This window comes from Octodon degus, unplaced genomic scaffold (assembly GCF_000260255.1).
Source record: "Octodon degus isolate 3935 unplaced genomic scaffold, OctDeg1.0 scaffold00005, whole genome shotgun sequence".
NCBI lineage: Eukaryota > Metazoa > Chordata > Mammalia > Rodentia > Octodontidae > Octodon > Octodon degus.
In genome coordinates, this window is record NW_004524581.1 from 1,120,802 (window position 1) to 1,147,654 (window position 26,853).

At 37.0% G+C, this 26,853-nt stretch overlaps 1 protein-coding gene across 3 annotated transcripts in view; it reads left to right on the forward strand.

The window, feature by feature from the left end:
* The window catches only part of Prkg1 (protein kinase, cGMP-dependent, type I), a 1,308,883-nt gene that overhangs the window by 156,680 nt on the left and 1,125,350 nt on the right, over positions 1 to 26,853 (forward strand). For all 3 annotated transcript variants that reach the window (XM_004623947.2, XM_004623946.2, XM_023723235.1), the window contains exon 2: positions 8,282 to 8,448. In XM_004623947.2, the coding sequence (XP_004624004.1) occupies positions 8,282 to 8,448 (167 nt within the window). The remainder of the gene's footprint in view (positions 1 to 8,281; positions 8,449 to 26,853) is intronic.

Below are 26,853 nucleotides of genomic sequence, written 5' to 3' on the forward strand. Positions count from 1 at the left end.
GGTACTTCTCCCTCTCCACATCTCTTTATCCCTTCCCTCCTGTCCTTGGTCATTCCAGAAAGTGATAATAAAGTAGGAACAGTGGCAGGGCTAGATATAATGTGTTTGGCTAGCAATCCTTAAACCTTTTAATTTTCAAACCATATATATATATAGTGCTAAGTTATAGTACATGAGCGTATCATAACAGAAGATTTTCGGGTTCAGATTTAGAGAAGAAACCCCTCGTGAGTGATCGTATCAGAGTAATTAGCATGACCATCACTTGAAGTATTTAGCACTGCTTTGCAGTGAGAACATCTGACATCCTCTCCTTTAGCTATTCTGAAATATACTCGTGTTATCGTAACTGCAGTGAGATAGCCACGCCACAGAGCATCACGCGCACCTTTCGTAGCAAGCGCCTATCTGTGTGTGGGTCATAGCCCCACGACCCTGCAGGACGCCCCTCCATAGACACACATAAATCCCGCCAACCATGACCCCGGGAATATTCTGGAAGTGTTGTTCTCAGTCTGTCCTCTGAGTCATTGGGTTCCCTGGAGCTGCCTGAATCACTGGGCTCCCTGAAGCCAAAGAGTCACTCACTGTCCTGGCTGTAATTTTGATCTCTTTGCCTAAGCTTCTTTGGGATTAATTCTTCAAGCTGTTTATCTCTAGGTCTCTGAGCAGCCCCTTTACCCCCTGCCCCACAGCCTCCAACTCCGAGCCTCCTGCTCCCTTCTGTCTGTGCTGTTTGGAGCCTCAGTGGGGCAAAGGCCTTTTGTTTGCCATGTGACTTTCTGGAGACCCGTGAGTGACCATGTGCCTATGAATCAGTGTGCTGTTTCTGGTTCAGGGTTTGTTGTGAGCCTTCCATCTCCTGTGGCCGTTTATTGTACTCACCATTTTGGCTTCATTGGCCTCCCTGAACTTCAAGTCTTGAATTGTTTTATCTTTTCTTTTCTCTTTCTCTTTCTTTCTTTTCTTTTTTCGTCCTTCTGTCAATCTTGACTGTGACTTTATTTTCACAAAGGTTAGGGAGCTGGGGAGATGGTTCAGTGGAATAAACACTTTCCTGGCAAGTGCAAGGGCCTGAGTTCAATCCCCGGTTCAGCCAAAACCAAAACAAAGGTTATATTTTACAGGTGCTTTCTCAGATTTTACATAGGGCTTAATTCATTGTACTGCTGTCCGTAGCAACTCTAGTTCACTGTTTAAATCACTTTGTGGGTAATTTTGGTTGTATTTTGAACCTGTCAGTCACTCTTGCCTCTGTTAACTTCAGTGGCTGATTTTGAGCTTGGAAAATTATTCGATACTATTGTGTTGGCAAAATGATATTTTTCCCTGAAAGGGATAAGCTTTTAGAGGGCAGCATGACATGTGATACATAGACCATAGATTAAAATTGTAAAATCACGTATTTTATCTTTGTTCTTCATTCTCTCTCTCTTTTTAAAAATCTTTCTCATTTCTTCAGTGAAAATCTAGATGTAGAACTCAGATTATAATGTATATGCCATTATACTAAAATATTTTATTAAGATTATAAATTTTACTTACTACCTTAGTTCCATAAAACTACTTATGTGGAAAGTATTGAATGTTTAATGTTTTATAGTTGAAAGTCTCTGAAATGTATACATATTGTAGGTCATTAATTTTCTTAGCTATAAAATGTTGATATTTTTACAGTTTGTCTTGGAACATATGTTTATCCTATAAACAAATAGGATCCTATAAAATACTTTTTATGTAGGTACAGGGTCTCACCATGCAGCTCAGACTTGTAGTGATCCTCCTGTTTTCAGCTTCCCCAGCACTGGGATTATTGGCATGTGTTACCATGCCTGGACTTGGTGGCCCTCTCAGTGTGCCCGGTGCAGCATATGGTTCTGGGGATCGAACCCAGGTCTTTGTGCTTGCCTAAGCAAGCACTTAGTCTGCTGAGCTATCTTGCCAGCCCATCTCTTTCATATTTATATATCAATGCCATGTGAGCTGGGATGTATAGGATCAGGTAAAGAGAGTGAGAAGAGAGTGTGCTTCCAGACAATGAAGAGAGAACATATGTAAATAGACTGGAATCAAAACAAGTTGAACTCCATTGCCAATACAGAATTGTTTCTGAATTCAAGGTTATTGTTCTGTAAAGGCCACAAAATCTGCTCAATGTAGATTAATGTCAAGGATGAATTAGACTATAAGGGAAGCTCTCAGTCAACCATCGCAGAATTTTTAAACCACAAAATTAGTGTCTGCTGGGCTTTCTCGCCTGTTCCCTGTTGCTATTCTGGCAGTGGGTTTGTTGAGTTTGTACTCCAGTGACTTTGAACATTTAAAAGGCTGAAGCATGAGAGAGAGAGAGAGAGAGAGAGAGAGAGAGAGAGAGAGAGACCCACAGAGATGGAAAATATGAATGAATGAATATGAATATGTGTGTAATAAACAGATTTTATTAAGTATTTTATTTCAGACTGGTAATCAGTAATTGGTTCTACCCTAATTTCTTTCCTTAAACTTATATATTTTTGTACAGGATCTCAGTACGCAGCTCAGACTCGTAGCAATCCTCCTGTTTTCAGCCTCCCCAGCACTGGGATTACAGGCATGTGCTACCACACCCGGACTTGGTGGCCAGCTCAGCATGCCCCAGGGCAGGGCTGGCACGGCATGTGGGTCCCTGTGCTTGCCTAAGCAGGTGCTTTCTACCCTAATTCCTAACATGAACTCCTCACCTCTTTGCATCTTTGTTTTCTTACCTGTCAAGTAGGGATAATAGTCACATCTGTTCTGCCTCCTGCCCAGGCTTTTGGCAATAATAGAATGAAATATTAGATATGCAACTGTTTTGAAAGCGTGAAATGGCCTTTGTAGATAAAAGGTTATATTATCCAATCATAGCATTCTTACCTTTGCAGAATTAGAGATAAGTAAGCAGAATGTTTGCTTTTGTATTTTGTAACTGGGATAATTCATTCAAATTGTCAAATATAATTTATTATCATGGGCTTAAAAATCAAACAGTTTAGTAGAATGTGGTTTTTGAACTCAAAATGACAGGTCTCTAAGTCCTGACTCTCTCCATCAGTGATAAGTTGTGCAATCTAGACAGTTCATACAACTTTCTGAAATTCACTATGGAAGACCTAGTGAATCACAGTGAGATTTAAAGAGTTAAAGCCCTTTGTGTTTTCAGAATACAAAGTAACAAGTAACTAAAATATTAAGAGTTGTGCTACTACTACAAGGATGATGATTAATATTGTCAATTTTAGAGTGTGGTTCCCCCCCCCTTCGGTGGTACCAGGGATTGAACTAAGGACCTTCAACTTGCCAGGCAGGAGCTTATTCTACTGAGCTATCTCTCTGGCCCTAACTTTTTTCATTTGTATGAAAAAGCCTGGAAACCACAGAAGTTTTTAAACTAAGAACATGATTGGTTTAGAATTTTATTTATTTAAGAACTCTCAATATATAATATATACATTGCCTCCTTTTAGGAAGACTCAATGTATCTAATATAGTAGAGCCTAGTTTATAATAATATTTGGAAATAAAACTGGACCACATGCCTTCTAGTAGGTACTGTGATTGCTGAGGCATGTCAGATAATGTGACATAGTTAAATTTGTCTTTGCTTTTCTGGAATTAGATGACTTAGGTAAGTTAGCTGAGAGAAAGTATAAGAACTGGGGTGTTTGGAGTAGAGAACTGTGTTATTTTTTTTCCTTCTTTTGAGTGCCAATTAATTCAGAAGGTAATGTGGTTTATCTTAGGACTAAACTTGAGAATCATCTGAACAATAGAATTAATGATTTATTTTGATGATCAGTTTTCAGTTAAGCCATTGCAGAAAACAAAATATTTTTGAACAGCGAGCTAATCTGCCATAAAGAAAGATAAATTTGAGTCAAGTTGTTCGGAGGAAAATAGACATGTTTTGAGCTGATGGCATTGAGTGAAGTAAGTCAGACACACAAGCTTAACTGTCACAATTTCTCTTCTGTGAGAAGCTCAAAATACAAATAAAGAGTAAAATAAAGAGGAGATCATAGAAAGTAGGGGGAGAGATTTTTCTCAAGAAAGGAGAAGAGATAGAGGAAGGGGAGTGGGATGGGATGAGAAAAGTCATGAAAGTGTGCCGTGACAGGTATGGGCTCCCCAAGGAAGGCACGCACTGTGCACGCAAATGACCAGTAATAAGAACAGAGGGGCATCATAAAAAAACAGAAATGTTAAGGCCCAGCGCATGGTGACACTCTGAGCTCCTGGGCTGCAGAGGTCTAACATCTTGACATCTGGTCTAGCCCTAGGGCAGGGTTCATCAAGATGAGGAGGAACTTAGTGAGTGTCCTAGCAGGATCACCCTGACCTTGTTGGGAATCATTGAGTTCTGAGGTGTCTCAATTGCTTAGCACTTTGGTTTTTAAAAAGGTACTTAGGGGCTGGGGAGATGGCTCAGTGGAATAAGCGCTTCCCTAGCAAGTGCAAGGGCCTGAGTTCAATCCCCGGTTCTGCAAAAAAATAAAAAAATAAATAAATAAATAAAAATAAAAAAATAAAAAGGTGCTTAAAGTGGTGAGAATGACAATGAGGCACATGAAGGTATGCAACAGGCTTTCTTACCATTGTTGTTTTTGGTTGGCATATCTAAACATCTGAAAGTTATTTCTTAATAAATTAAGCCACGTAATTTTTCACAACCTGTAATCTGATGGGAATGGTCTTATTTGTTCTCAAATGAAATACTTCTATAAAATCCCATAGATCTACTTATATACTATGACAAAAGGAATTTATTATTATTTTATTTTTCTCAGGACCTTGCACTTGTCAGGCAGGTGTTGTGCTGCTCAGCTATCTCCCTGGCTCTTGAAAGAGGAAATTTATAATGCAAGAGCTTGATCTAGATTCTTTTGGAAGCCATATTATTTTATTTTAAGCTCACCAGGGTGAATTAGCTATAAAATACATCCCTCCCTGGAGAGCTGACTGACTTGAATGGCTGATTGCGAGAGTTTTGATACAGATTTTTTAGGGGGACACCAACAAAGAACAATTTTTGCTTCTTTTAGTTAATACCAGCCTGTCCATCATATTTCCATAATTAATATTTTAGATCTATTTTACTCTGATTTCATGATTTACATTGATGAAACTAAATAATCTATTTTAAATCATAATAAAAAAGTTAGTAGACAATGTTTATTTGGGAAAATTATATTATAAGTAACGTAAGAAAAATAACCATCACCGGTAACTTAACTAGGTTGCTGTCATACCTTGATAGTAATGCCCATGATTTGTGTTATACTCCAAAGACAGGCACGAGTCCTGCAATTACTTTAGAATTTCTCATAACTATTCTTGCTATAAAACTGCGATCACTATAGGAGAGTTGCTTGATGTGAAATTCAGTCTGAAAGTTGTTGAAAATGGGTTTGCAGTTTTGAAGAAATAACAGAATTGTCCAATAGTTTGAAGGATTAACTTTTATTTCTAAGAAATTTAGGCTGTTTGATGTTTCTTAGCTCTTGGCTCTTTTCTACCTAAAGAGCTCATTCAGGAAAACCTCTAGAAAAGAAGTAGCATCTACTCTTTGGGCAAAATCTTGACAGCTGTACCAGCATGAGGTATTTATTTATTTGTTACTTATAGATGATTAATCAAATATTTTACCTTAGGCAAATAAACATCCTGCTGCAATGATTCCTGACATTCAAAACCATAAGGAAACCCTGCAAACATTTTACGTGAATGAAAGGGCTATGAATTTTCAGTGGGGTTTGGGCCATCTGGGTTTCCAATTACAAAGACTAAACTGTCAGCCAAAATGACCATGAAACTGTACTTCGTGTCTCACCTGACATTTGCACCAAAAGCTAACCATTGAGAGAGAAAGAGATTGGATAGTATTTTATTTAAATAGTTGATCATAGAACTTTCATACTCCATTTTTTGAATAATTGCCTCAGCTGATTTGTGTGCTTAGCAATAGCTCAATCAATGTGTCTGAATTTTTTAAATGCCTGAGCGTTCTTTCCAAGAAAAGTAAGCAGATGTAATTCTCACACTTCTGGGGTAGGCTGCGCTTGGCGTATTTCCCATTGCCTTGGATGTGATGGAAGAGAAAACTGATCTGGGGAGTATCAGGGAAGCGGGCAGACATTAGGCTGAAGACAGTTCTCGAAATGGTTGTGAAGACCTTTTTTCTCTCCTAGGATGTAAGAGTTTCGTGAGAGTTGGTGAACCGAGGGCCGAATACACATGATGTCTGTGAGGCAAGAGTTTTAATTCTAAGGATGCCTTATGAACATGGCGTTTAATTTTGCTTTTAATACATTTACAATGAGCTATTCTTAATACAAAAGTCTTTTGTAGGAAAATGTGTAAGTCTAGAAAAGGATAAAGAAAGCTTAGAGCCCTGGCACTAAAACCAATCGAAATCAAAATGTTGTGTGTTTGCTTTGGATACCGTGTTTCACCGCATAATTGTACCCTCCATCACAGCTACAGCAATTGCTAGCCATCCTTTGCTGAAACAGTGTTAAGTTGCTGTAGGAATTCACACATAAACTTGCTAGCTTGGTAATTTTAAAAATGTAATTCTGCAGATGATAGAATGAAAATTCAAAAGAGAAGGGAAGGGCCAGGGAGATAGCTCAGTAAAATAAGTGGTTGCCTGGCAAGTGCAAGGACCTGAGTTCAATCCCTGGGACCACCAAAAAAAAAAAAAAAAAAAAAAAAGTAAGGCAAATGCTATGGTTAGCAGGATTAAGGCCCAGCCATGTGTAACTTCCAAGCTTATTCTTTTTAATACTTTATTATACACGTACCCTAAAAACATAAAAATCAGTTTCCCCATGCCACTAATTCTCTTTATAAAATAATTTTAATAATTTTAATTGAAGCATGTTAATGGTGCATTCAGTATTGTTCGCAGTCATAAATTTTTTATTGTGTTTATTCTATGTACATCATTTTACATCTTATACCAAAATCTTACACCATAATGTATAAATCTTTGCCGGCTGGGCTAAGGAGGGAGGCATGCGTGGATGTCACTTCCCTCAGAGTCACTGCCGAATCAACGTGGAGAAAGCATAGCTGGTGCTCATTTGCCAAATTAAGACTTTTAATACAAAATTCCAAGCGTGTTGCTTCTCTGTTTTCCTAAGGCCTTTGTTTTCATCGTATTCAATTTCAGACTTCTCTGATTGCGCTCCACCTCCACCTGAAGGAAATATTTCTTAGTATCGCTTCTACTTTGATTGTTATGAATTTACCAAGTAGTGTGGAACTTCTTATCCTACCAAATGAAATTATCAGCATGTTTTAACTTCTGAAAAGCCTTCGTGTTAGCCACCAGATTCCAATTACAGAGTTCATCCATGCCTTCCTCCTGACTACCTACCATTAATCCTATATCTAAATTAGGTTGCATTTCAAACATCTTATTCAGAGTTTTATCTGGTGGGTTGCCTCAGATTAAGATGCTTGAGGAAATGTTCTCTACAGGAGCATGAAATGTAGATGAAAAACCATCACCGTTGTTTCAACCCCAGCTAATTAGAAAACCAACTCCTATTGGCTTTTATCCAAACTATTTCTTGAGTCCCAATCCTATGAATGGCGTTGTAGTGTAAACTGGACATAGAGGAGAACAAATTGAAAATGATTCCTGCCTGTGTAGAGCATAATAAAGCTTAGGGAAAAATGCATGCGACAAAAAATAAGTTTAAGGGGGGGCGCGGAGAGATGGCTCAGTGGAATAAGTGCTTTCCTGGCAAGCGCAAGGGTCTGAGTTCAATCCCCGGTTCTGCCAAAAAAAAAAAAAAAGTTTAAAGCTTCTGTTTTACTGTAATTTTTTATTACAAAATACTTGCTGATATTTTTATTATCTATGAAATAATGAGAATCATTTGCTCTATACATATTTTGTATTTTGTTTGTACTTATTCTTAAACCAGATTCCAAACTTCCACTTAAAATGCCTATCTGTTGGGTTTCCCATAATCTTTGGCCAAAAGGCATTTCTAAAACAATGAAATCACATGAACTGTGTCTGTTGGTTGATCATTTATTCATCAAATGATACTTTGCATAAAGGAAAATTTCTCTGTGCTTTTACCGCTGCCATGGAACTACTTTGTTTTCAGGTCTTTTAGAAAATTATTGGATTCCTAACAAGAAAATGTATTTAGAGGGTGCCAAAGCTTTGCACGCTCTGCGAAGCCTCACGAACTCCGAAAGAGCTTGTCGGATGTGTCAATGATCCTTTTCTCTGTTGCCATAGGTCCAAGGACCTTATAAAGGAGGCCATCCTTGACAATGACTTCATGAAGAACTTGGAGCTGTCGCAGATCCAGGAGATTGTGGATTGTATGTACCCAGTGGAATATGGCAAAGACAGCTGCATCATCAAGGAGGGAGACGTGGGGTCGCTGGTGTATGTCATGGAAGGTACGGTCCATAACCCTGATCCTCTGACAGTCGCATATTCTCATTTCTTCTTATCAGCCTGTACACAGATGGCAATTTATTATATGAGACAATTCCATTTTTCTTTGTTTTGTTGAGGAGCAGTTTGAAGTGAAATGCTACTTAAATACAATGTTTGGCTAATTATATAAAGCGCTAGTGATTAGAATATCAATGTGAGCCTCTGATATTTTTGAGACTTGGGGAAATAAGATAGTGTGAAGGATTGTTATGTGTTATAGCGAATAAGACTGCATACTGTTAAAACACTGAAGATGCATTTGAAGGTTCATCAGAGGCTCAAAATCATTGGAAGTATTTTTGATTAAATCAGGGTCAGGCCAGAGATGTAGCTCAGCAGTATAGTGCCTGCTGGCAAGCGTGAGGTCCTGAGTTCAGTTCCCATTGCGGGGAGAAAAAGGGTAAATCAAAGTGCCTTCAACTCTAACGTCAACCTTAACATTGTTTTTTTTTTTTTTTAAATTTTATATCTTTAATTATGTTTCTACTGGTACTAGTATATGTAATTCTACATGATGTATGCAAGAAAATTATATTTGACTATTTCTTTTTCTGTGATGCATCCATAGAAAGAAAATATTTCTCATTGTCTTCTAGGCATGTGATAGAGGAATATCATAAAGGCTAGATGGTATATTAGCTGAGAGGTAACTTGCTTCATGAATCTTACTCAAATAAAGGCAGCAAGTGCTTTGAAAATAACCAAGGCTTAGATTATGTAGGTATTTTTATGACTAGACAGGTTTCATAATGCCCATTTCTAAATTGGAATTTATAATGGCATGCTTTCCTTTTGTGGGAAAAAGGAGGTCTGAAATGACTGAAAAAGCTGAGAAGAAAACAAGATCAGAAATGTCTGTGATATGCAACAGTTGTAATAAAAGCACAATTAATAAGTGTGATTAGCATTTTACCCAAAATATTCATGCTGATGTCCTGTACGTTTCAAGTTTGTAAGTCACTAAGATAAAAATATATTTGGGAACACCACTTAAATTCTTTGTGTACCACCTTTTATAACTTGTAAAAGAGAAGATTCTGTTTATTTCTGCCAGTGTTTCTAAACGAGTGCTCCTCAGGAACATTTGACGATATCTGGAGATCTTCTTGTTTGTCACAGTTGGCCGGGATAGGAGACCCTACTGGCTCCTGATGGGATGCCAGGAATGCTGCTTATACAGGTGGTGACCCAAAAAGAAGTGTGTGTAGTCCAAAATACCATTAAGGCTGACATTAGTAAACCTGCTTTCTCTCTTTGTAGGATTGTTAAGAAGCTAAAATGGGATGATCTGTCTAAATGTTGAATGCAAATCATAACACCTTAGAGAAAATTAAGTATTATTACTTTTATTAAGTACTTGACAGCATTTAAGAAATGTGATTTCTACATCCATCATTTATATTTTTATATTTCTATATAGCCTTTTTGCTACATACTAGGTGTTCAATTTTCAGGTAGCAATTTTTATAGTATTTTCTTTATGATTTTCACTTTTTGTACAAAATGAAGGTTTTATTAAGGTCAAAAGATACAAGTATTCATCTAGACTTTTTTTCTGGTAAAATCAAAATACAATAAGCAAGAAGAATAATGTGGACTTGACAAAGAATTGCAAGAAGAGGGGATGAGTTTATAGGGAAAGGCTATGTGGTGGGTGAGCAGGAAAGATGAGAAAACTGGGCAAAAATGGACAGAGGTCAGAGCATGTAATGCCTAAAGATTTTGTCTTTTTATTCTTTTATTTTTTTCTTTTGAATTCCTTATAACTTTTTTTTTTTTTTTTTTTTTTTTTTCCAGAACCAGGTATTGAACTCAGGCCCTTGCGCTTGCCAGGCAAGCATTTATTCTACTGAGCCATCTCCCCGGCCCCCTTATAACATTTTTGTACTGTTTTGTTTTGCTTTTTCTTTAAGCCACTCTTGCACATTTATATCTAGTAACATAAACTAATTTGAAGGTAGCATCATGCAATACAGCAACCATTGTGAAATTCGTATTACTTTGTTTAGTAAATTTTGTATTGTTTCTAATTCTGTTTTTCCTATTACCATTTTATATTCTTTTTTTTAATTTGAGTATGATTTTTTCTTTCTTTTTTTTTTTTTTTTTGGCTCAGGCTTCCTAAGGGCAGGTCTGGTAAGGCAGGTGGAGGTGGGGATCAAACTGCTGTATCCTGTGCCTGACTGCATTTGCATGAGCAAGCACTTAAACAACTGAGCTAACTGGCAGGCCCCCTACCATTTTATAGTCTTAAAAACATTTAAAAAATATACAGAATACAAATATATAGGCCCCATGGTGGGAGCTACCAGGAATCAGAAATTACACTTAAAAGCATTTCTGCAATGACTTCATGTGATATGTTATTCATTAATTATATTGGCAGGCATCTATTTTAAGAATACAGCTATGGTATAAAGCAAAGCATGTTTTTATTTCATTTGTTTTCAGATGTTAATCATTGGTTTTCCATTTAAGAGACAAAAATTTGAAAACCTGTGGGTTAAGTTTTCCCTCTTATTGAGTATTTTTTTACTTTTACAAAAAATCAGAGTTCCAAACCTTGTAGTTTCTAAAAATTCTATTTATCTGTCTCATCCCCATTTTCAAGACTTAGTTCAAGTTTTGGAGCTATGTTAAAACCTTGGAAATAATGGTTAATATTCATTGAATACTTAGAGAATAACATCCATTGTGTAGAATTTGCTTTTTCTAAATATTTTCTATGTATAAAAGTTATTTAACCCTGAAAATAATCATGTACAATATAGGCTGATAGTTATTTTTCCTTTTGATGGATGAATAGATTGAGGCTCAGCATTGTATGTAATGCATCCAAATCTCCCAACTAGTGTGAAGTTCTATGAAGATTTTTACCCAGGCAATCTTGATTTAGAATGCAAACTCTTAATAATGGAGCTATGTATCAGTCAAGATTCACCAGAGAAGTACAGCAAATAGATGTGTGTATACACAGGGAGAAAGAGTGTATATATATTTCAGGGAGTTGGGCCCCACTATTGTGGTGGCTGCATGTTGCTCTGAGGCAGGCTGGGCTATTGGAGACTCCATGGAAAGCTTGGTGGCACAATGGAGTCTGAAGCTGTCTGCTGTAGACCCCTTCTTTCAAGGCAGGAGGTCAATGTTTTGTTTTGTTTTTCTATTTTGGCCTTCAACTGACTGGATCAAACCCTGCTGATATAGAAACCTGAAATTCCCAACCTGGCCTGGATAAGTTTGTGTTCTCTAAAACTGAAGAATAAATTTTAGGAACAAACGGAGGTTGAGCGTAAAACTTTATTGGAAAGGAAAGCTTTTGTCAGAGAGGGACAGAATGGGGGCCCCCAGAGGTTGCCCGGGAAGCTGTCTCTTTCAGGTTAATTTTATAGGGCAAAACTATGCAGGGCTAAGGTAGAGACAAAGGGGCCTTGATTAGGCAGATACAGGGTGGGACAAAACTATGGTCAACCAATGGGATTACAAGCACCATTGCTCAGGTAAAATTACTTAGGCCTAGGACCGAATGGGGTAGTGAGTCACATAGCAAGTGGACATGAATGTAAAACGGAACCTTATCTGGTGGCCTTTAGACAATGATTCTTCCCAACTAATGAGCAATCTTGGAGGCCAACTTTAGGGAAGTCAGCATTTGTTTGATCTTTAGGTCTGGCTCACACCAGGGGCATCTCCGCAGTAAGGTGTCTGGTCTTTGTCATCTCCTTTGAGGGTCTGATCCTGTCTTACTACCTACAATATTTCTATCTAACTCAGGCTGCCTGCAACACTGCCACATTATTGGAAGGTAATGAGCTTCAGTTGAAGTCTACTATTTTAAATGCTAATCTCATCTAAACATACCTTTATAGAAATGTTTAGAACATTTGACCAAATATCTGCTCTCTGGGTCCAGCCAAATTACTGTGTAAAATTTACCTTGTTAAGTTCATCCCTTGTCTAATGGGTACCCATACACAGCTGGGGAAGCCATACTCAGTCACCAGATAAACAATGAAAAGGTCATACTTCCAATTAACATGATATGGCAAAGGATGCTAAATCTTGAGTTTACTCATCTCATTGAGATCCTGTAAGTTAAATATGATTTATATTTAATGACACTCAAGTAGTATGATATAAAGTCTATAATCTTATAATAAAGAGATAGAAGAATTAAGAAAACAAATACTTTTGTTATATCCTTGCACACAAACATCCCCACACAGATTTATTCACTACAAAACAGGGAAGAAATACTCATAAAAGACTGACTATATTGTTTCCTTCAGATGAAAGTAAATATATTCTAAGTTCTCCCCATTCCTTAAAGGTAATTTGTATTGTGTGTGTGTGTGTGTGTGTGTGTGTGTGTGTGTGCGCGCGCACGCACGCGCGTGCATTTGGTACATGGTCACACCATGCAGCTCAGAATTATAGTGGTTCTCCTGTCTCAGCACTGGGATTACAGGCATGTGCCACCACTCCTAGTCTTGGTGACATGCTCAGCATGCCCGGCGGTGGGGCCAGAGCAGCATGTGGTGCGGGGGATGGACCCCCCCCGTATCTACTCTTGCCTAAGTCCTCTTCGCTATCTCGCCACCCCGATTTCGATAAATTTTATTTATTTTCATTTTAGCTTGACTAAATAGTGTATCATTTTAGTTATCCATTAAAAGCGCTCTTAATTATCCTTTAAATCAGCCGGTTCTAAATGCATAAATATTGTGAGTAACGCGTTTAGTGTGATGCTGTTAATTGCTTGTAGTTTAACTCAGCAAAATGACCATAATCTTATAAATTCATGTGATCTAGTTGAAACTGTAATTCTGACCAGTTGAATGTGCTTTCAGCCTGTCCTGTGCCTTCATTCTTATGTCAAAATAACTTAAAATTAAAAAAAAAAACAACTTTTCTTTAAATTTTTGTTTTAACTGAGCAAATGTTTAACTGCACAGTTCATTTTTATCAGGGCCAGCCAAGATTAAAGCGCCTGCAAGCAGGTGCAGAGTCCGGGGGTTCAATCCCCGGCCTGCTGTGCCCACCCCGCCCCCGGGGTGCACTGAGATGGCAACTGAGACTGGGCGTGGTGGAGCGCGCCTGTAATCCCACCGCTTGGGAGGCTGTAAATAGGAGGATCACTACGAGTCCGATCTAGTAGTGAGACCCTGAACACCCTGTAGGCCCTTCCCTAAAAAATAAAAAAAAAATAAAAAATTAAGCCTGGGCAGTGTCCCAAATGTTACCGAATACCAAAATGCCAGTTTCTTATGGCTTTAACAAGAGAACATCATAGGGAAAGTCATCAGGGAGCAGTATGCGTATATTGCCGTGTATTTGCAAGCAAAATGAGTATGTTACTTTCAGAGGCTTATAATAGTTGCCTAATAGAAGTCTGAATTTTAAATTTTGATCTGGGATGGCCAGATAGCGCAGCAGACTAATGTGCCTGCATAAGCAGAGAGCGCTGAGATGGCGATGGAGAGTGGGCGTGAGGGCTTGGGATGCTGAAAACAGGAGGATCACTACAAAGTCTGATCTACATAGTGAGACCCTGTACTCCCTGTAGACCCTGTACCAAATACATTAAAAAAAAAAAAAAAATTAAATGTGATCAGAATTGTTTGAAATTAGCTTCTTTAGGCAGTAGTGTAAGATTTAAAAAGCTGCTTAAGGCTCTTCACTCATTTTATTTATATTTTCAAATATATGTGATGATTCCAGACTATTTGCATATAGTTAACGTTTTTAAACAAATAGACATGGGCCTTGTTTATGATGTAGTATCTGTTAATACTGTTACACTCTTGAACTCTTTTGTCATACAGCAGAACTTTGATTTACCTTCATCTAAAATAATACAAATTCTGATGTTGTGATTTAAAATGGGGAATATTTTACATTCTTTGATCATCTAATTTGATGTTCTAGTATTTAAAATGTCTACATTATATCTATGAATGTAATTTATTTGCTTAGAGATAATGATTTAAAGCAGTTTTGTGATCTTTCACAGTGTTTTAAAAAGCATAGCAAGTGTTTGGTGACTTTGACCACTGGTTATTTTCAATTTAAGATTTTAATGAAAATACCAGTATTTTTATGAGGTATTTGTTAATGATAATGACTTTTTAAAAGTACTATTTATGCCAAATACTTACATTCCAGATAGTGCTGCAGCAATTTCTAGCTATTAAATCTTTAATCTTCATAATGACCTTCAGAAACAGGCATCCTGTTATCTACATGTCAATAAATGTGCAAACTAATACCTGGAGACACTAGGTAGCTTGGCAAGATGATGATGTTGAAATGCAAGTGCGTTTGAAATGCAAGGCTTAGATATGGAAATGCTAACTTTCAAAGAAGATATAGATAGATAGATAGATAGATAGATAGATAGATAGATAGATAGATAGATAGATAATGAACACTAGTAGCTGCTCCTCATTGTAGTTTGATAAAATGATTTAATTGCAGGGCAAAGAAAACTTGGACAGCAAAATTTAAAAAAGGAAGTCCAGGCTATTCCCTGCAAATGCCTTTCTCTGCACATTGAATGCTGAACTGCTACTGGCCTTCCCACAGACCTCTGCTACACTGCTTTCTCCTCTTCCTGGTCTCTTTCTTTCTTATTGAAGCCATGGCTGTAACGCTGGGATGTGGCTTAATTCTTGCTCTGCCTCCATGAATTTATGTTCAGGATTAAACTGTGTCGTATTCCTCGGGGACCTGATTTTTCTGTCTATAACCAGTAAGATTGATTTTTTAAAAAAATTTGCAGTTCTTTATTTTTTTATTTTTTATTTTTTGGTATTTTTAGGGAAGGGTCTACAGGGTGTTCAGTGTCTCACTACTAGATAGTGATCCACCTGTATACAGACTCCCAAGAGCTGGGATTAAAGGCGTGTGCCACCACACCCACTCTCAGTTGCTGTCTCAGTGTGCCCCAGGGGCGGGGCCGGCTGGGCAGGCCCGGGGATCCCACCCTCCCACCCCTCGCAGTTCTTTAAAAGTAAGGATTCTACCAGTTTAGCACACAAATGACCCAAATGCACTTGTGTGTATTACACAATTGTTATGTAATTTTTTAAATCCGATTTTAAGGAGCAACCATCTATTCTCCTTGTTACTGAATCAAGATTTCCAGTTTGCCTGTGACATCAAGTCAACTGCCTCTATTTCCAGATGGCGGAACCTCTGCCCATTTCATCCAAGGTTAGCACACTGTTTATCAGTATTTACTACGGACATGAATCCGGCTAGCCACCACCTACAGTAAACTTATGCAGACTCACACTGAAAATTCTATTCCCTCCAAAAACAATTTCTCTTTTTATGTAATTAAAGGATGTTGTGATCACTGACATTCAAACAGGGATTGCATGTAAAATGGAATCAATGGCAAGTGTCTCTGTGTCAGTTGGCATTCGAAACACTATCTGAGAATAAGGGAATTGAATGCATTTTCATATGAATTAGTTCTCAATAAATCTAACATGAGAAACAGATCACTTTAGTCTCCACAGTGAGGTGTTGCCTTTGACCTTAGGACTTTTTCATGTTAATCCAAAAGCTATCTCAAGAGCAGCTGAAATAGCAGTGTGTTTAGCATTACTGTTTTACAGATGCTTTGCAAGGCCAGGCTTTCAGAGCATACATTAAAGATCTCATGGACTGCTTAAGGAGAAACAAAAGGAAACAACACATGTATTAGGAAAACATTATCATAAACAAGGAGACACTTGAAGTACTGAATGTGAATTGTAAAGTACATTTCAGTTATGGAGGCGACAACAAAGATAGGAAACTATGGTAGATGGCACATAGGGTCTAATGTTCTTCTGAGTTGCCAAACCGCCGTGTAGTTTTTAGTGCACTTGAACAAGTTCAGGAAGTGTGATGTATAATTAGAAGAACTGACAATATTTTATGTACGGGTGGAAAGTTTAAGTGGAAAAGATAACTTTCTAGGTATTGCTAAAGCAGATATCTAGAAATGGAATTTCTGGTCATAAGGTAGTTGACTCTTCACATTTCTTAAATGATGCCTAATTGCTCTCCAAAGTATTTTAGTGCTACAAATATAGCCATATGAAAAAGAAGTTATTTTTCATGAATCTTCATAGTTAAAAAAAAGTTATGGAGTAATCTAAATTGGATCATCTCAGGAATCAATATCCTACTAACTGAAATGTCTCCACAGTAAGAAGAGCAGTTTTATGTGTAACAAGGTCCCCATGTCAGGAGACATTGTGGCTAAGTGGTGTATGCTTGGAAAATTTTTAGGTAAGTGGAAGAGGTGTTCCCTGAGACTAAACTACGACATATCTTCTTTTATTCCTTCCCCAAACTCCAAGATTCTGAGTCTATGAACTAATTTCCCATGAGTTAGTTTATGAGAGCTCAGCCCTCAAAAGATTTCCTCTTGAAAATTTCTCCCCTTATGTTGTGTGTGTGTGTTTAACTTGGAATTTCTTTGAAATTTATGTATGTCAATAATCCTGCATATGTTTTGCTGCTACTTTATTTTTTTGTTCAGTATTTTGTTCTACTGTGCATGCATTATGCTCCATGTATGTATTTAGCCATTTAGCTATTGGTGATACTTGAGTTGTGTCTCGTTATTGTGACCTTTCAAATGGTTGCCTGTGTACAGTGTTAACTCTGTATCACGCTAAACATCTCAGTAATTTTTCTAGTGCTGCTGTCTGGAAGTAGAATTCATGGGTCATCTTGTATGTGAATCTTTAAATTTGTTAAATGATAGCGAATTACTTCCTAAAAGGCTTTTATGGAATTCTACCTGACTGTAACTACTGCCTACATTTGCTGACTCTTCTTTGTCCTCATGGTTGCTTATGTTGACAAACACTGACATTTTTATATATTTGAACTGATACATCATGATTTAAATTTCCACTTCCCTGATTACTGATATGGAGCATTGTGTTCTGTGTTTGTGGGCTGCATATGTTTTTTGTGAAGAGTCTGTTGGAGTCTTTTGCTCTCTTTTCTGTAGTTTAATTATGCATTTTGGAGCTTAATCCTTGTCCATTACATGCATTGCAAATATCTTCTTTCATTTCTGGTTTGTGTTTTTACCCCTTTATCCCATTTTCTGATGAATATAAAATATTTTTATGCAGTCAAGTATATTAATTTTCTTCATTGTGCTTTGTTGTGTCTTTGTAAGAATCCTGGAATGCATTATTAACTCGTGTATGTGTAGGAACATTTATGTCAGGGTCCATAAAGACATGTCCACAAGTTTGGTATGTAAGGCATAACTTATAAAATATATCTTTCTATTTATAATTCAAAGAGTAGTGGTACTTCTAAAAGTAGGAAACATTTTGTTTCTCTGTTATCTTTCAACATATTTTAAGAATTCTTTTTAAATTGTTCTTAGGGAAAGTAAATATGATTTTGAATATGCTTGATGATCACAATTTCTTTTTTCTGTGAGGGTGGATTTTATATTTGGAAATAATCACAAGTCATTTAGAGACAGATTTGATGAATAAGGGTAGGTGATTAAGCTGAGTAATACTTTTTTGTCTAAACTATATAAAAATATCTGTATGTGTCATTAGAAAATAATAAAATTTCTTTTATAGTTTCAGCATAATTAACCAGATGTTTTAATCAAGAATACCATGCTAAAAAACTAACAAATTCTGAATGGTAGTGTTCTTAGTACTCATTTAGCTACTAAATTATTGTGTGTGTGTTTGAAATAGTCTTATGGTGTTGTTTTATAGATAGATTTTTTAAAATTTTGTTTCAAAATTGTTGGTGATAGAACTAGATTTATTGCATTAGGAAGAGAAGTAGTTTAACTTTTCTTAGTTTGGAAGACTTGAAAGCCACTATAACTGAAAATTTCCATACTTACTTTTTGTCATGATTATTGGAAAGCCATCGATTTTTGTTTTTAAAGAATCAGTCTTACAATGGTAAGATGGTTCATGAGTCATATTAAAAAGGTACAAGTTTTCAACACCCCCCACCCATTATTCTCCTTCAAGTAGTTATGGACTTTTTCTGTGCTCATTCATTTTGGTCAACTATTAGTATTTCCATTCTTCATTTTAAGAGAATGTCAAATTAGAAAGTTTCAATTTGTAATTTTTTGGCAAAAATTAAAGCATGAAAATAACATAGCTGAAAATGTGAGAAGACAATGTGGATTAGTATCTTCTTGGCAACAATGTAATCACATATTGATTTCTAACTAATGATGCAACATTTACTTCAGTCATCGTAGGAAAGCTGTCTAATGGTTTGTAGGCTGAACCTTTCACAAGAGTCTACAGTTGTTGTGGGTTCATTTTAAAAACACATGGATGAATTTCCTCAGGGACTCTAACAAGATTTCCAGTGATTTTTGTGGGAGGCTGGATAGACTAATGCTTTCAATATGAATCTCCTTAAGGGGACATCCCTGGATGATTTGTAGTGGTCTTGGCACTCTCTGCAAGGACAGCCAGTGGAAGCTGCTTCCTTAGGCAAGGTGAGGTTGAATGATGTGAGGATCAGCACCCCCCAACACACACTACAGACATCATAATTGGTCTCCAAAATTCTTAGTGGAATGCTCTTTATTTGAAAAAAAACAAAAACAAAAAAAAACCATCTGTAATTGCATCCATTTTATCTGCATTTAAATATTTTAACTTTAGAAGGCTTTGGTCTGACTATGATGTTTGTCTGTAGGCTCTTAAATAAACTCCTTTCTTATAAATGAAAGTAATTTGTCCTAATCTCCATAAGTAGTATACAGAGATTTAGAATTGTGATAAATGCATAAAAATGGAATTAAAGGCAATTCCTGAGAAAACACAATTCATTCATGTTTAATATATAAAGGAATTATTAGAGAACATATTTAGATTAGTGATTTATTTAGTTATAATTTGATTAACTGAAGTGATTTGTTTTCACAAAATCATCCTATAGCTAATTATTTATGAGAATATATGGTATCACATGCTCTTCAAAACAAGAAGTTTTTTACTTTCACTGTCTTATTTGCTACTTGTACCACTTCATGACCACAATGGAGTTATTCTGGATACCATTCAATATCAAAGCTAATTAAATACTTCTGTTCCTTAGAGCATCTAATAGGATTGGTCAGTGTTTTATGGTTTGTGTCCAGTTGTCCCCCATAAAGCTCAAGCAGCCACTGGGTCAGCTTCTAGAGTTTGTGATTCATTCTTGATCTAGTGCTGGGATTATGGGTGTGTGCTGCTGGGATTATGGGTGTAAGTGCTGCTGGGCTTCTGGGTGTGAGTGCTACACCTGCCCTGGGGTGGGTGACCAGCATACACATGGAAAGAGAGAACAGAGGCCCTTTAGCTGCCGCAGCTGCTGCTCCTCCCTGCTCTTTGCTGTCTTCCACTGCCAGGACTGGCTGCCCTCTGCCATGTGCCACTCATCTTTGGAGTCAGCCGAGTATGGACTGAAACCTTCACTATCTGTGAGCTAAGAAACCTTTCCTTCCTTCATTTTTTTGTTGTCTTCCAGCAATAAGAGAAAACTCAGACAGAATTTGGTACCAGGGAAGTGGGGTCATTGCCATGACTATCTGACCATGTGGTTCAAGGGCCTTAAGAATGGCTTAGAAGAATATACAGGAAGGGTTCAGAGATATTGCCTGCAACAGAAGTGGTGGAACACCTTTAGCTGTTCTGTATGGGAGATGCTGGTCGGAGCTCCGAAGACCAGAAGGCAGATAGAAATCCTGCCTACAAAGATCAGGCTGAGGATATTTCTGATGGAAAGAAAGACTGCATTGGTTGTTAGACTCTGAATGATTTGTGTTATGGCTTGGCAGGAAGTTTGTCTGCATTTTGTTTGTGTCCAGAGATTTTATCTGAGACTGAGATTAAGCATAGCAGACTGGTTAACCTTGCAAATGAAATTTCAGGGCAGTCAAATGTTGAAGCAGTGGCATCATGGGTACTCTTGGGGGATTTTAGTCAGATTTATGTTGAGAGTCAAGAGCAAAGAACCCAGCAGGATGATTTAAAACGTTATGAGTTTGGCCAGAAAGAATGGCTGATAAGACTGTGGATGGCAAAGACAGAGCTGAGAGGATCTCCATTGCCAAGAAGGAACAAGAGAACAGAAAAGATAGCCTGAGGGTATCACAGGAAGGTGTAGCTCTCCACCCTTTGCAACCTCAGAACTATAAGAGTGAGGGTCTTTGCTTTGAGGAGAAAGCCAAAGGGCACCAGGTTTCAGAATTGTGGTGGCATAGAGAATTTGATCCTCAGAGTCAGGTTCAGAGTGGTCAGCAATCCAGGCACTTGACCCCTACAGCCAAGAGAGAGGAAAGCCTGGCTATTCCACCTGGCAGCAGACCTTGGCATCTTCCACACAGTGTTGGTTTTAGGTGCAGGCAGATTACAAAACTTCCACCTAGATTTCAGAAGGCCTGGGAGGCCAGGCAGTGTGCCCCTGAGAGAGCAGTGTGTGAAGCAGAGAGCAAGAAGCCTAATGTGCAGTGGGAACCCCAGAAATTTCAAAAATCCAGGAACAAGGATTGTCTGAGAAAAGCTGCAAGGATGGAGAAAAGCCAACCTACGAGAGAAGCCAAGGGAGCTACCACTAAAAGTGCCATAGTGGTAGAGCCACATGGAACTCACGACTTGCCACAGATTGCTTCAGATATTCCACATGGAATGACAGAACTTAATGTTTGCTCTTCTGAATTTCGGACTAGCTTTGGTCCCAATGCTTTGTATGCCCCTGTTCGTGTCTTTTTGACGTAATGTTTATCTTGTGCTGTTGAATGTGGGAAGTGTTTATCTTTTCATTTGTACAGGGGCACACAGCTAAACATTTGCCTGAGATCTTGGAGGAGACTTGGGACTTGGATTTTTCAGCAGCACTGAAACTGTTAGGACTTTGGCAACTTAGTGTTGGACTAAAATGTCTTTTGCATAAAGGGATGTGCTTGAGTCTTTGGGGGTCCAGGGGTGGAATGTTATGGTTTGTGTTTAGTTGTTCCCCCAAAGCCTCATGCAGTCATTGGGGCAGCTTCTAGTGTTTGTGATTAACTCTTGAGCCAATGCTGGGATTTGGGTGTGAGCGCTGTACTCACCCTGGGGCAGATAATCTGCACACAAAGGGAAGGTGGAGAGAGAGGCTAGTTGGCCACTGCAGCTGCTGCTCCCCTTTGCTCTTTGCTGCCTTCTACCACCATGGCCCGCTGCCCTCCACCTTGGAGCCAGCTGAGTATGGACTGAAACCTCCGCTAACTGTGCGCTGAATAAACCTTTCCTTCCCTCATTTTGGGCGTCAGGTATTTTGTCCCAGCAATGAGAGAAAAGTAACTGAGACAGCTAGGCTGTTAAGAAAAGTGGTTTCTTATTTATATAGTGTTATCTTTCCAGAGTGAAACCAAAGTCTTTCACAAAATCACGGGTGATAGATATTTCTTTTTCTTTTTTCTTTTGTGGTGCCAGGTGTTGAAATCAGGACCCTGCATTTGCCAGGCAAGCACTTATTCTACTGAGCTATCTCCTCAGCCCTAATAGTCAATGTGTTTTGAAAGTTCTTTTAAACATTAAGTGAATATCTTTAAAAATGTCATTTATTTACTCCTAGTAAAAAAAGGAGAATGAATGGACATTCATTTACTGGAGATTAATTAATAGGTCATGGTAATAACTATCACTAATAGCTGTCTGCGTACTAATCAAAGGCTTTTGTAATAGCTTGAAGAATGATATTTCATGTTACACTTTGTGCTTGGCTCATGTATACAGGACATCATTTTACATTATTAATTTGTTTTAATATATTTACATTGTTTTGAAATATTGACTAACTTTAACACTAATACATTTATACTGACTGCACCTGATGGTTCACTAAGTGATGGTAAATGCCCTTAAAGGTATTTAAAAAAAAAATTGTAGTAATTTCCTTGAGTGTTTTCATTGTGTAGATTCTTAATCATTAGTTCTGTTGGAAATTTACATAAATACATACATATTTATATTTTGTATCCATACATGTATATATGGATCTATGTGAAATTTCTCTTTCTCAAAGTTTATATTTCATTTCAAGTGCTAGTGGAAATGGTAATATTCAAATATAAAAGACAAAAGATTAATACCAATCATAAGTATTGATGTTAGATCAGATCAACAATTTCTGACATTGCCAGTCAAGCAGAAGACCCAATACTATTATAGACTACTGGACTCTTTTAGAATATTTTGCTGAGTTAACACACCTATAATATTCAAATAATGGAACTAAACATAAAAGGGGATACAGATGAATGTCCATTTTGTATCTGTGTATTCCAAATGGTTAGGATAGATATATAGTTACATTCTCTTAATGAATAGAGGGATTTGTTCTAATAGTGTTTGTAAATAGGATATCATGTCTGCATCTTATACAGCAAATAACCACTAGGAAGAGAGTATGCAATGTGTTAATTATTGAAACTGTTGTACCAATTTGATTTGAAACTGTCTCATTGCTATTTGTTTCTTAATAAAATTATGGAAAAAATATTTTCAAAAAATAAAATACTGCAGATTCTAGGAGAGTATTGTAGTTAGGAATCACACATATCTTTTTTTTTTTTTCAAAGTTTTATTGATAAACAGATAGCAATGAGACAGTTTCAAATCAAATCAGAAGTACAGTTTCAACAAATAATACACTGCATATATTCTTCTTAGTGGTTAATTGCTGTACAAGATGCAGACTTGAGATCCTATTTACAAACATCATTAGAACAAGTCATTCTACTCATTAAGAGAATGCAACTATATATCTATCCCAACTTCTTTGAATACACAGATACAAAATGGACATTCATCTGTATGCCCCCACACATATCTTGGTTCACTACAGTTCCTGGGAGTTGTTAAACATAAGATTATAAATGAATGCAATAACAAATAATTATACTACTTGAACATATTCATAGTTATAATTAGGATACACTTGTTTCTGATCTAATGTCCTGCATGCTGAAATTCATCTGTTTTATTTTTTCTTTTGACACCATCCTTAATTTTATTTCTACAGTTTTGATTTGATCCAATAATAAATTCTCTCTTTAATCTGCAAAAAAAAGTATTGATGTTAGAATTCACAAGTGATTTAAAATTCATTATTAAAGTAGTAGTAGCTTATAGGTTTGAACTATTGTTTTATCTGCCAACCTCTTAAAAACAAGCTGGCTTACCTGAGAGGTTTGGAAGTATTTTCATTTGATCCTCAGAATATAAATTATTCTTCTATTGTGTGAATTCTAGAATTTGTAGTCTCATGAAATAAGAAAAAATTTTGAGTGCTTTTTATATCAATTATTAGGTTATGTAATACAAAGTATACATTTTAAGTTACCAAGCTTTCCTTTCTCATTTACATGGTTTTGTTTTACAAAATATAAAAGGTATTGGAGTGTGGATTTGATGGAGAGTATTCCAGAGACATTGTAAATGTTATGTATGCTCCTCAGTCACTGAGAATAACAAAAATATTTAACGATTTTGTATAATATAACTCATTATGATTCATTGTTGTTTATTCCTACATTCAAATAAAATCTTCTCAGTGCTTATTATGTTTCAGTGGACACTGAAGATGTAAAAGTAGCAAGAAACTAGGCATAGTGATGCACACCTATAACTCCAGAGCTCTTTGAGGCTGAGCTTGGAGTATCACATGTTAGTCTTTTCTTGGGCAACATAGTGAGAGTTGATCTCCACAAAGAAAGGGGGAACAAAGGGCTGGGGATGCAGCTCAGTGCCTGGGCTCAGAACTCAGTCCTCAGGACTGCAAAGAGAAGGGGAGGGGGGTATTTTCAACATGTACTCTGGTCTTCTGGTGAGGAAAACATGTGTGCAAATAAGCAACATATTTTCAGATAGTGATGAATGCTGTACATAAATGAAATCAAGAAGGGAGATGAAACAGACAGAAGAGGATCTCGCAGTGACGTGGAGGGAGGAGAATGCTTCCTTGGTCAGGGCACCACTTGACTCGAGATGTGAATGAGAAGTGGGTGGACCAAGTGTGGACAGAGGACTCCAGGTAGAAAGCAGAGAGTGAGTGGAGAGAGCTTCCCACATTGGATGGAAATGTGTGTGTGTGGAGGTGTGGTCAATGATGGCTTGTAGATTTTTATTCCAAGAGACTTAAAGAGCATTCACTGGAGAAGTTAATTTACATTTTCATAGGCATGATTTCATTTATATTTTAGGCTTAAGATCAGACTAATAATGGGGGCTTGGGAAAGAATGGATTATACAGTGGTAGAGAAACAGAGATACCACTTGTGAGGTTACTGCAATAATTCAAAGAAAATAAAATGGGGCCCCAGTGGCAGCCTAAGGGCTGAGTGGCGGCGTTATATATTGTGAGTGCTCATGGATTAGATAGAGCTATGGGAAAGAGAAATTAAGGAGAATTTTTGTAACTGTATTATGAATTTTTGTGACTGTATTAGTCCAATCAATGCTAGTGCTGTCTTCTGAGAAGGGAAAAATGAGATGATTTTGTGCTTTATAGGATATGTCAGGAGCTCAGTTCCGACTATGGAAAGTTAAGGTACCTGTTAGAGATCCCATTAACCCTACTAGATATTAAAGTGGCGACAGTAGGTTCTTATCTATGAAAGTTCAAATAAGAGGTCAGAATGAGAAGGTAGAAGCATTCAAAGGACTTAAACAAGGAAAGTTAATAAAAGTGGTTCTCTTGTAATTAAAGTTGTTGGGCCTGCAAGATAGCACAATGGACTAAGTGACCGCTTAGGCAAGTGCAGGAACTAGGGTTCAATCCTGGGCACCATATGCCGAGCTCACCACCAAGAACTGGCATGGTGGCACATGCCCATAATTCCATCATCAGGGAGGATGAAAATAGGAGGATCACTATGACTCTCATCTGTATAGTGAAACCCTGTACCAAATACATAACATTTTTTAAAAAAGAATAATTAAAGTTGTTTTGCATGCTTTAGATTAAATAGGTAAATTTGGATGTTTTAAGATATTTTCTAGCTACAGATGTTCATAATTAAAAAAATCTTCATGAGAAGTCTTTGCATTGAACTGAAAATTACATCCTCTTTTATGAAACTAATATTCTTAATGTGCATTATGGGGCCCTTTTAAATGTTCTTCAGACCTGAACACATAATAACACTAAGTATGTTGTCTTCCTCCTCAGTGTACTGGACTTTTCTAGAATCTTTGTAGCATGAGAAGCACATGGAATGCAGAAGATTTCTTCCAAAATCAGACATCAACTTCCCTAAAGTACAAAATGACATACTTTGCTTTAAAAATGTAGTTAATTTGTAATTTAAATGTATTGTTTAACATAGATTATCTATTGTTATTTTATGTTTGTAAACATTTAAATAGCTTCTAAGTTTTAATATCTATTACAGTAAGGCCCAGATGTAACCTACATAAGCAGATGCTTTTTAGTAATGTAGACAACCCAGACACTAACACTTTGAGAACCAATTACTTTTAGCCACGTGACTCGAACAATAACATGACCAGCTGGATGTTTATTTCAGAAAACCAATGAGGATCAGTTTAAGGTTGAAAAAGATATTGATGTCTTTCTTCCAAATTGCAAATACATAGGACTCTGTTACAAAACAAATGTCTGTGAAACAAAGACTTGATAAGTTTGAAGCAGAAAGATTTCTGTAAACATTAGCATTTCAGTCTTGTGCAGATGTCCAAAGCAGATACACACTGGACAAATAAAATGCATCTAAGTACTTATTGTTGTGCTAATTACAATCCATTTCAATTTAATTTGAAAAGTATCCTTGACATACTTTTGTGGCTCCTGTTCGCACATTTTCCAAAGTTCAAGATTTGAAAATTGAATTGAGCTCCTCAGTTCTTCTGCCGAATGACAGTGGCAGGATGCTGACTTTTAATGCAATATTAGCTATCGGTCTAATCCTTTTAATCCAATCATTTTAAGAGATAGTGTTTATTAGCCATTCTTTATAAATCCCCAAACACGTACCATTTTACCAGTTGTATTCTCAGTACAATAAATCTTCTAATACCATAAATACTTTCAAATTAAAAAGATGCTCCATTGTTTTACATATCATTTCAGGCTAATAGGCACTGTCAATATTTTTGTATACTTAAATTGTCAGCTCTTAATTGGCTATCTCTTAAAATTGTTTCTAAGTGTTTAAAATCTCTACATAATTCTTGTGATGCGCTTCACAAAGTCTTTTCATTTGCTTGTACACTTGTTTGCTTTTGATATTTTACCACCGTGCTACTAAGCATTTGCAGGGAAGAAATTTTTTAAAAATGAAGACAAAAATCTTTGTTTGCTCT